The sequence below is a fragment of the Alligator sinensis genome, unplaced genomic scaffold (genome assembly GCF_000455745.1).
Source record: "Alligator sinensis unplaced genomic scaffold, ASM45574v1 scaffold1637_1, whole genome shotgun sequence".
NCBI classification, from domain to species: Eukaryota; Metazoa; Chordata; order Crocodylia; family Alligatoridae; genus Alligator; species Alligator sinensis.
In genome coordinates this window covers 256,205-264,996 of record NW_005843165.1, presented here as the reverse complement: position 1 = coordinate 264,996, position 8,792 = coordinate 256,205, and the positions used below count along the sequence as shown (strand labels likewise).

General features: G+C 50.0%; 1 protein-coding gene across 1 annotated transcript in view; it reads right to left on the bottom strand.

Annotated features, from left to right (window-relative positions):
• DNAJC5B (DnaJ heat shock protein family (Hsp40) member C5 beta) overlaps window positions 1–8,792 on the bottom strand; it is a 41,340-nt gene that overhangs the window by 13,378 nt on the left and 19,170 nt on the right. The window contains exon 3 of the mRNA XM_006037747.3: window positions 1,322–1,535. Coding sequence (XP_006037809.1) covers window positions 1,322–1,535 — 214 coding nt within the window. The remainder of the gene's footprint in view (window positions 1–1,321; window positions 1,536–8,792) is intronic.

Sequence of the window (8,792 nt, the reverse complement as noted above, 5' to 3'; positions counted from 1 at the left end):
GGAACCTATGAGTTGCCTAAACTGGATTTAAATAGGGGGCAGGTGCAAAATTTAAATGAAGGCACTGAAGATGGAGATTTTGCCCAAGCTTATCCTCCTTTATCAGCACAAATTCAGACTTTCAGATGTCTAGTTTTGAAAGCCTGATTAATTAATTTGTCTTTTAGTAGTTTCTATCCCTGCTGTATGAACTATGCCTTTCTGTACTCTTGAAACCAGCCAAGTACAGGCTCTTGGAGAAAAGATATTGGATGAATTAGACCACTGGTCTGATCCAGGATGGCAATTTTTATGTTCTCGTGTTCTAAAATCAGATCTTTCATATTCCCTTCCATCACAGTGTTTTTGAGCCACACAATGAAGATAATTTTCCATTTATACCACTGGAATCTTTGTTCCCCTAAGATTTTGTTGATGGAAATAGCGAGGTGAATAGAAACCAAAGTGTGGGATTTTCCATATTTGTGCTGCTGCTGGCTTGTTACACTTGCTGACACTCTGATTTGAAACGTGGGGATTTATGATATATTTACACACAAAAACATCACAGGGTTACAATTACATAATATGCCAAACTAGCAGAGCTCTTATGTCATCAGAACATTCAAAATATGCTTTTCCTCAATCAATTTGCCAATTTTTGATGTATCATTCTTTTCTTTTCCTGCTTTCTTCCTCCTCTCTGCAGTTCTCACCTATTATTCTACTTCCTCTCTCCTGCCCCCTCACAGTATACTGAAGGTGTGCATATATATGACACCATAATCACACACTGTTATGTTTTATTATTGCTTACGTATGCTGTGTGCTATATATAGCAAAGTACACAGCTAAATTTGTACTGTAATAACTTATTAGCTGGTTGTCACACAAGTAGGACTCTCATTTTTGAGAAATGAGTCATTTTCATTTAGTCATTATTGAAAAGAAAGTCAAAATTAACCTGATGCTCCAGTTTCAAATATAATTAATGTCTCAAAGTGTCACAAAACATGCACCGTATTTAAGTATTTAGTAAACTAAAGGAACAAAGGAAAAATCTTGACTAGCACTTTTTGAAGGAGAGCTTAATTCTGCCTTTGGCAGTATCTAAACATTCGTGACATTTAATGGAGCTTCTAGGATTTAAGACCCTGTTCTTATTGAGCCGGAAGAGGGAACCCCTGCTCAAGGACACAGCTGCCTCCAGGTATGTTCAAAGAACCACCTAAATGGAACAAGTTTTAGGATCCGGGCTAAAATAAGTTAGGAGGCTGAGTGATTTCATAGCTTCCTCAGTAAACTCTTAAATAGAAAATATGGCATTTCTTTTATCACTCACCTTTGCCCACCAGCTTGAAAGCATGAAGTATGTGTTAACATTTTCTTCACCAAATTGTTCTGCCACATACAGCCCTAATGACCCATACTTATCATAGATGTTTCTCTTGGACAGGTCAGTCAGAATGGCATGAGCACTGTTGATCTCTTTAAATTTATCTGCTGCATCTGGATTGTCAGGATTCTTGTCAGGATGATATTTCAGAGCCAATTTTCTTAAACATGAGAGAGAGAGAAAGAAGGAAAATGGTATTCTTGCTATAAATACTTATATTAGTAGATGCATTTTCATTTTGAACAGAAAGTTTGGCTTCTGCTTTTTTCGTTTCAGTTTTTATGTAGATTGAGTTAAATGCAACGGGTCTATGGAAAGACTAACTGCAAGCAATGCAAAGGAAACAGAAAGTGTGTATGTGGGGGCAGAGGGAGGTTCTAGGATAGACTTCAAGAAAGAGAACGGGGTCTTTGGGAAGCTTTTGTGAGAAAATTGATAAATGCTGTGCTAAAAATAATCGTGATCAATCCTAAATATGACTATATAATATTTATAGTTATAACACTGGCAATAATAGCTGTAACAGCAGTAATATATAAAAGCAGTAATAAATTTGCAGTAATAAAAATAATATAGGGTGAAATCTTAGCCTTGTTGAAGTCAATGGCAAAATATAATTTAAATGAAAAGGGCTAAGATACCAACCTTAAAATATAATTCCCAGTTTATTTATAAAGCAACATGCTTCTTATATCTCAAGCTTTTTGACATTGAATAAAAAAGGGATTTTAAAAGTAGATATTAGAATTCAGGTTTGCTCCCAAGAGGGTACGTCTACATGAGACACTTTGAGTGCAGTAGACTAATTCTATTGCACATTAGTGCAGTGGGCAAAACCTGTGCTTAATGTGCAGTAGATTTAGTTTATTGTGCATTAACGTCACAAAAAGACTTTGTTTGTACTAATGCACAGTAGTGCCAATTAAGGCACATTAAGTTAGTACCTGTCATTACATATCGTTAATGAACGTGTAGACATACCCAGAGGGAGTTATGACAGGCCCTAAAATATATCTCTAATGTTACAGAAAAGTCCTCCCGGGACATGGTATGGCTATAGTTTCTATTATATATAAAGGGACACATACTTAATCCTATTATGTTAAATACATACTTTAGGTCAGCATTTCTCAACCTGTGTGTTATGACCCAAAAGTGAGTGGAAAAATATTTGAATGGGTCATGACCATCACAGAAAAATAGGGCTTTCCTTTTGTAGGCTGGCAGAGTTCCAGCCGTGGTGCCAAAAGTGTGAGGAGTAAAGTGGGGGAGGGGAAGGGCACGCTGCCCTCACCTCCTCTCACTGCCTGCTGCTTGTGCCCTGGGCCGTGGCTCTACCCTGCCACCATGGCCCAGCTGCTACCTCCACTGCTAGAGCTGTGGGTTGGGAGTGAGGGGCACTGGCAGGGCCAGGGGCTGTTTTCTACTTAAACTATTTACTAGCTTGGGACTGGCCATTAGCATTTACAAATGGGTCCTGGTAAAAAAAATGTTGAGAGTCACTGCTTTAGGTAATATATTAAACACAGACTTCAGTTAATATTTTAACACATACTTTAGTTGATGTTATAAAAAAGTTTAGACTGAAAATTGACACATGGTAAAAGCCTAGATTCTAAGTCATCTTTCAACAAAAGTTTTCAAAAGGCCATTTTATAGGAAGAGTATCAGCTTATTTAGTGCATCCAAATAATCAAAATTATGTTTATCAAGGTTAAAGGCATATGCCTCCTAGTGCAGTAGTTCTCAACCTTTTTTGTATCAGGATCCATTTGTAAACACTGATGCCTAGTCTCGACCCATTGCCCCTCACTCCCAACCCTCTGCCCTTTACCCCCAGGTCCCAGTCCCATAGTATGTGCAGCAAAGGGTGGGTGTGTGGGGCATGCAGAGCCCCAAGCAGCCCCTTGCAGACTGAAACTCTGACAGCAGGCAAGGGAAAAGTCACAGTTCCCCATGTTTATCTCCTTTAAAGGAGAATCCATTTTTAAAGTTTGTTTGTGACCCTTTCATATATTCTTATGACTCATTTTTGGGTTGTGATCCATGGGTTGAGAAACGCTGTCCTAGTGGACCCAACAGGACATGTCCCCATGAGTGCTCATGTGCAGTTTGTGGCACTGCTAAGCTATCTGCAGGACTGCGAACCATATGTGCTGCACGTACACAAGTCCTCTGTGCTGCTAATTTGCAGTGTGGCAGTTTCTTGACAGAGGGAGATCCCATTGTAAAAAAACTGTGCCAAAAAAGAGCAGGATGGTGCATATGGCTGCAACATGCACTGCCTGAAACCAGAAGGTGTCTGGCAAGAGGAACACTTTGGCAGTCAGTTAGGCTCTGTGCTCTTGGATTGCCGTCACTGGAGGTCCCCAGCAATCTTGGTAAGGCCCCCAGCCCAGGTGCTGGCCCCAGCCTCCTCTGCCAGACCCAGGGCAATGAGTGCCAGAGTGTGCCTAAACAGGTGTGCCCAGGAACAAATAGCAGAGGCACAAATACATGCCGCTTCTGTTTGTCCCCAGGCAAAAGCACATTCCCACTTGGGAGGACGCTCCCACAGGGATCATTTTTTAAAAGTGATATATATATAAAGTTGCCTGGTTAAATAAGGAATACTCATATACGAAATCAGAAGGAAGACTTCAGGCATCTTTCCCAGACCATTTCTAAGCTAAGCTTCCAGGACACATTCAATTTCAGGAATGAATTTCATACAACATATTTTCTAACCAGTGCTGATCTCTAGTGGTAAAGAGAGATAATAAGCCACCTTTATTTGAAGGTCATATTAATTAGGATCAAGAAAGCCAAAAAAGGAGGCGATGTAGATTTACAAAAACAGGAGAACTAGAGGGGAGAAATGAATATGTTAAACTTATAATTTTGATGATTAGCTGGGCATCAAAACACATCCTATCTGAAATGACTGGATGAGAAAAACACGTCAGAAAAGGATTAGTGAATTGTTGGAGCATTTCAACACAGAGCCTGCAGAAACTAGTACTGAAACCCAATATTTCATATAACACACACACCATTTAAGAAGAGATTGGTACAGCGTTTATGAAGGGGCACAGTGTGCCTTGGTGAACAATGGGATGGAAAAAGGACGGGCTCTGAATTAAAGGGCAGGGGCATGGTAAAGCAAGCTAAGGAATTAGCTCAGAAGGTAAAGTGATCAATAAAAATGCAAGAAGTAGTAGGATAGATGCCTGTATTCTACAGTGGAATGTCTCACTTTTGGCCCAGCATGCCTGTGCTGCGGCACAGCTGAAAGCCAGGCTGGCTTAAAGGAGACGTTCACAGGAGCTCATGGCCCCTGCTGGAGCCTTTGGAGAGACTATGTCTTCTCTGCTGCGCCTTCCAAGAAAGTTGGTTTCCTGCATGGAGACAGGGGGGCCGAGCAGGTTGTAGAAGAATCGATGTCCGCATTATCTGGTGGGCCCGTAGCTTTTAGTCCCGGCCTGCCTCTGCTGCAGCTGCAGCACAGTTAAAAACAGGCTGGGACAGAGGGAATGTTCTCAGGTCCTTGCAGCCCCTGGTAGAGCAAGGACATATGCGAGAGACCTTGAAGGAACACCGCCTCCTCCGCTGCACCTCGCAGGAAAGCTGGTTGCCTGCTTTCCTGAGAAAAATTATTGCTCTCACTCAATCCACAGCTGGCGGCACTGCCCCTGGCCTTCACTACTGCCCCCTACAGAAAGTGGCCTTATTCCTCCCTTTGAAGAGCTTAATATTCGATGGAGGGCCCAAAGCAGTGGTGGCCTCCTGCAATGCTTGGGGGGCAGCAGTGGCCTCGGCCATGGCGGCGGCGTGGGATGTGTCGCTGGGAGCTCGGGGGTGGGGGCATCCCGGAGTGAAGGCACACGTGTCCTGAGCTTGCTGCTAGCAGGGCCAGACCTGGCAGGCGTCTCGCTCCATTTCTTTGGGAGACCCTGTTCTTTGGCTGTTGTGCACGGGGGCAGAGGAGAGTGCGGTGGCTGGGGCGGGGCGAGCGCGTGAGGGGAGCTGTGGCCAGAAGAGTTGACGGGGAAGAGGCCTGGCCTGTGGTGGCGGTGGCGGCAGCCCCGCCGGAAGATTGGGGGGGTTAACTCACATGGTAGAGCGCTCGCTTAGTATGCCAGAGGTAGCGGGATTGACGCCCACATTCTCCAGCGGGGCCTGTGGCTTTCTGTCCACGCCTGCCTGCCCTGCGGCTGCGGCGCAGTTGAAAAGCAGGCTGGGCCAAAGGGAGCGTTCTCAGGCGCTTGGGACCCCTGCAGAGGCAAGCCCCAGGCGAGAGTCATTGGAGGAGCTGCACCTCGCCTCGCCCGAAAGCCGGTTTGCTGCACGGGGCCACGGGGGCGGAGCAGGGTGCAGAAGGAGACAAGGGGTGTGGTGCGGCTGGGCGAAAAAAGCACCAGTGAGCAGCAGGCACAAGAGAGCTCTTGGCAGGGAAAATAGGCTGCATGAGCAAGATAGAAGTCGAACCTATAGTCTTCTGATCTGAAGTCAGACACGTTATCCATTGCGCCACTGGCCCAAGCTGGGGCCTTCCCCTACCTCGTGCTGGTCACGGGCTAGCCCGCTACGCCGAGCTTTGGCCCGAGCCCAGAGCCACCTTTCCCTGCTGGTGGGCTGATGGGGACGTGGGCGGGAGGGCGCAGAGCTCACCAGCAGGCTCTTTGGCCCCAGTTCCACTTGGCCACTGCAACCAGGCTGGGCCCGTGCCTCTGCCTTATCGTTCCCAAAAGCCCTGCCTGAGGGAGCCTGCGCATGGAGGCCCTCGAGCCCTGAGGAAAGTGCGACCTGCCACCTTCATCCACCCTTGGGGGGGTCTTGCCTGCCTTTGGTAGCTCAGCTCGGAGACTGGAGGACTGTAGGCTTCCAGGGTGAAGAAAGCCTTCGGTCGCTGGTTTGATTCCCGCTCGAAGGAAAGCATTTTGCTCTCAGCCAATCCGCAGCTGGCGGCACTGCCCCTGGCCTTCACTGCTGGCCGCTTGCCAACTAGCCTGCCTGCGGTGCTGTGCTGCTGGCTGGGCCCCATCCCTGGCCCATTAGTGTCAGAGGTGTCCTGGCTAGCCCTCATGCATTGCCCGCCCCCCCACCCTGAGACCGACCTCCTTGCTGACTCACCAAGCGGTCTTGTGCCTCGCAGCGCCACCTGTGAGCCCCGGCTTGGGAAGAGCTGATCCGCAGAGCAGGGCCCGGGGCCCCGTGCCCTCCTAGGCTCCGGGTCCTCAGAACCCCCCAGAAAGCGGTAGAGGCAGACGCATTGGCAGGGCTCTCCTCGTGCCGAGCTCTGGCCTACCTGCCCCGTTCCCGCCGTGGCAGGGCTTGACCTTTTGGCGGAGGGCCCGAAGCAGAGGAGGCCACCTGCAATGCCTGGGGGGCAGCGGTGGCCTCGGCCATGGAGGCTGGGTGGGATGTATCGCTGGGAGCTCGGGGGTGGCGGCATCCCAGAGTGAAGGCACACATCTCCTGAGCTTGCTGCTAGTAGGGCCAGACCTGGCAGGCGTCTCGCTCCATTTCTTTGGGAGACCCTGTTCTTTGGCCCCACCAGAAGCCCAGCGAGTTAGCTCACATGGTAGAGCGCTCACTTAGTATGTGAGAAGTAGCGGGATCAGCACCTGCATTCTCCAGTGGGTCTGTGGCTTTTTGTCCCTGCCTGCCTGCCCTGCGGCTGCGGCGCAGTTGAAAAGCAGGCTGGGCCAAAGGGAGCGTTCTCAGGCGCTTGGGACCCCTGCAGAGGCAAGCTGCAGGGGAGAGTCTTTGGAGGAGCTGCGCCTCGCCTCGCCCGAAAGCCGGTTTGCTGCACGGGGCCACGGGGGCGGAGCAGGGTGCAGGAGGAGACGAGGGGTGTGGTGCGGCTGGGCGAAAAAAGCAGCCATGAGCGGCAGGCGTAAGAGAGCTCTTGGCTGGGAAAATAGGCTGCACGAGCCAGAAAGGAGTCGAACCTACAGTCTTCGGATCCGAAGTCAGACCCGTTCTTCATTGCGCCGCTGCCCCAAGCCGGAGCCTCAGCTACCTCGTGCTAGTCACAGGCTAGTCCGCTGCCCCGTGCTTCGGCCCGAGCCCAGAGCCACCTTTCCATGGTGGCGGGCTGACGGGGACGTGGGCAGGAGGGCGCAGAGCTTACCAGCGGGCTCTTTGGCTTGCGCGGGGAGCTGTGGCCGGCAGGGTTGAGGGGGAAGAGGCGTGCTGGCCTTCGGCAGCGTGAGGCAGGGAGGGGCAGCAGCCTGGTAAAAAGACTGTGGAATTTGCTCACGTTGTCGAGCACATGGTTAGGATGCAATAGGTAGCAGTATTGATAGTTGTTTTCTCCAGCTGGGTCTATTACTTTTTGTCCTGGCCTGGCTGCCTTGGTGTGGAAATCCTTAAGTTGATGGTTTGATTCCCGCTGGAAGAATAGCATTTTGCTCTCACCCAATCCGCAGCTGGCGGCAGTGCCCCTGGCTTTCACTGCTGCTCACTGGCCACTTGCCAACAAGCCCACCTGGAGCCTGCTAACCTCTGCTGCTGGCTGGACCCCATCCCTGGCTCCTTCATGTCAGAGGTGCCCTGGCTAGTCCTCACGCAGCTCCCTAGACTGGCTCCCACCTGCCTTTGTGCACAGTGGCGGAGGAGAGTGCGGTGCCTGGGAAGGGTGAGGGTATGAGGGGAGCTGTGCGCAGGAGGGGAAGAGACTTGCTGACCTGCAGGAGGGGTGCCCCTTCCACGGACATGGTACAGCACACCACACATCAAGCCACATACCACATATACCCCCAGCCAGGCACTTGCTACGTGCCACACACATTCATACCCAGCCACGTGGGACACACCCAGCCAGACATCACACAGACACACGCAGCCACACGCCACACTCAGAGACAGCCACATACTGCACGTACCCAGCCACATGCCGCACAGACCCAGCCACACACACAGCCACAGCCAGATGTCATCCCCACATGCAGCGCCATACACATTTTACCCCCAGACATTCCACCGCATACCACACATGCACTCACAGCCATATGCTGCAGACACACTCAGCCACATGCCATACACACACCCAACCACACTTTGGAGACAGGCACATGCCAGACACACACACACACACACACACACACACACACCGAGGCACATGCTGCACGTGTATACACACACACCCAACCACACTCCTCAGACACACAGAGACTCCCAGCCATATCCTGCACACAGCCAGACGCCACACAGACGCGCACACATACAGAGCCACACATCTCACACACACAGCCACCCTCCTACATGCCATATGCACCCTTCCACACACTCCACACATGCTGCCACACACGCATGCCACACACACAGACACACACCTGCGTACCTCACTGCCCGGCCCACCCAGCAGCGGGGCTCACATGGCGCCACGCCACTGTCAAAGCAGTGGCAGCGAGGCGGGGAGCAGAGACAGAGC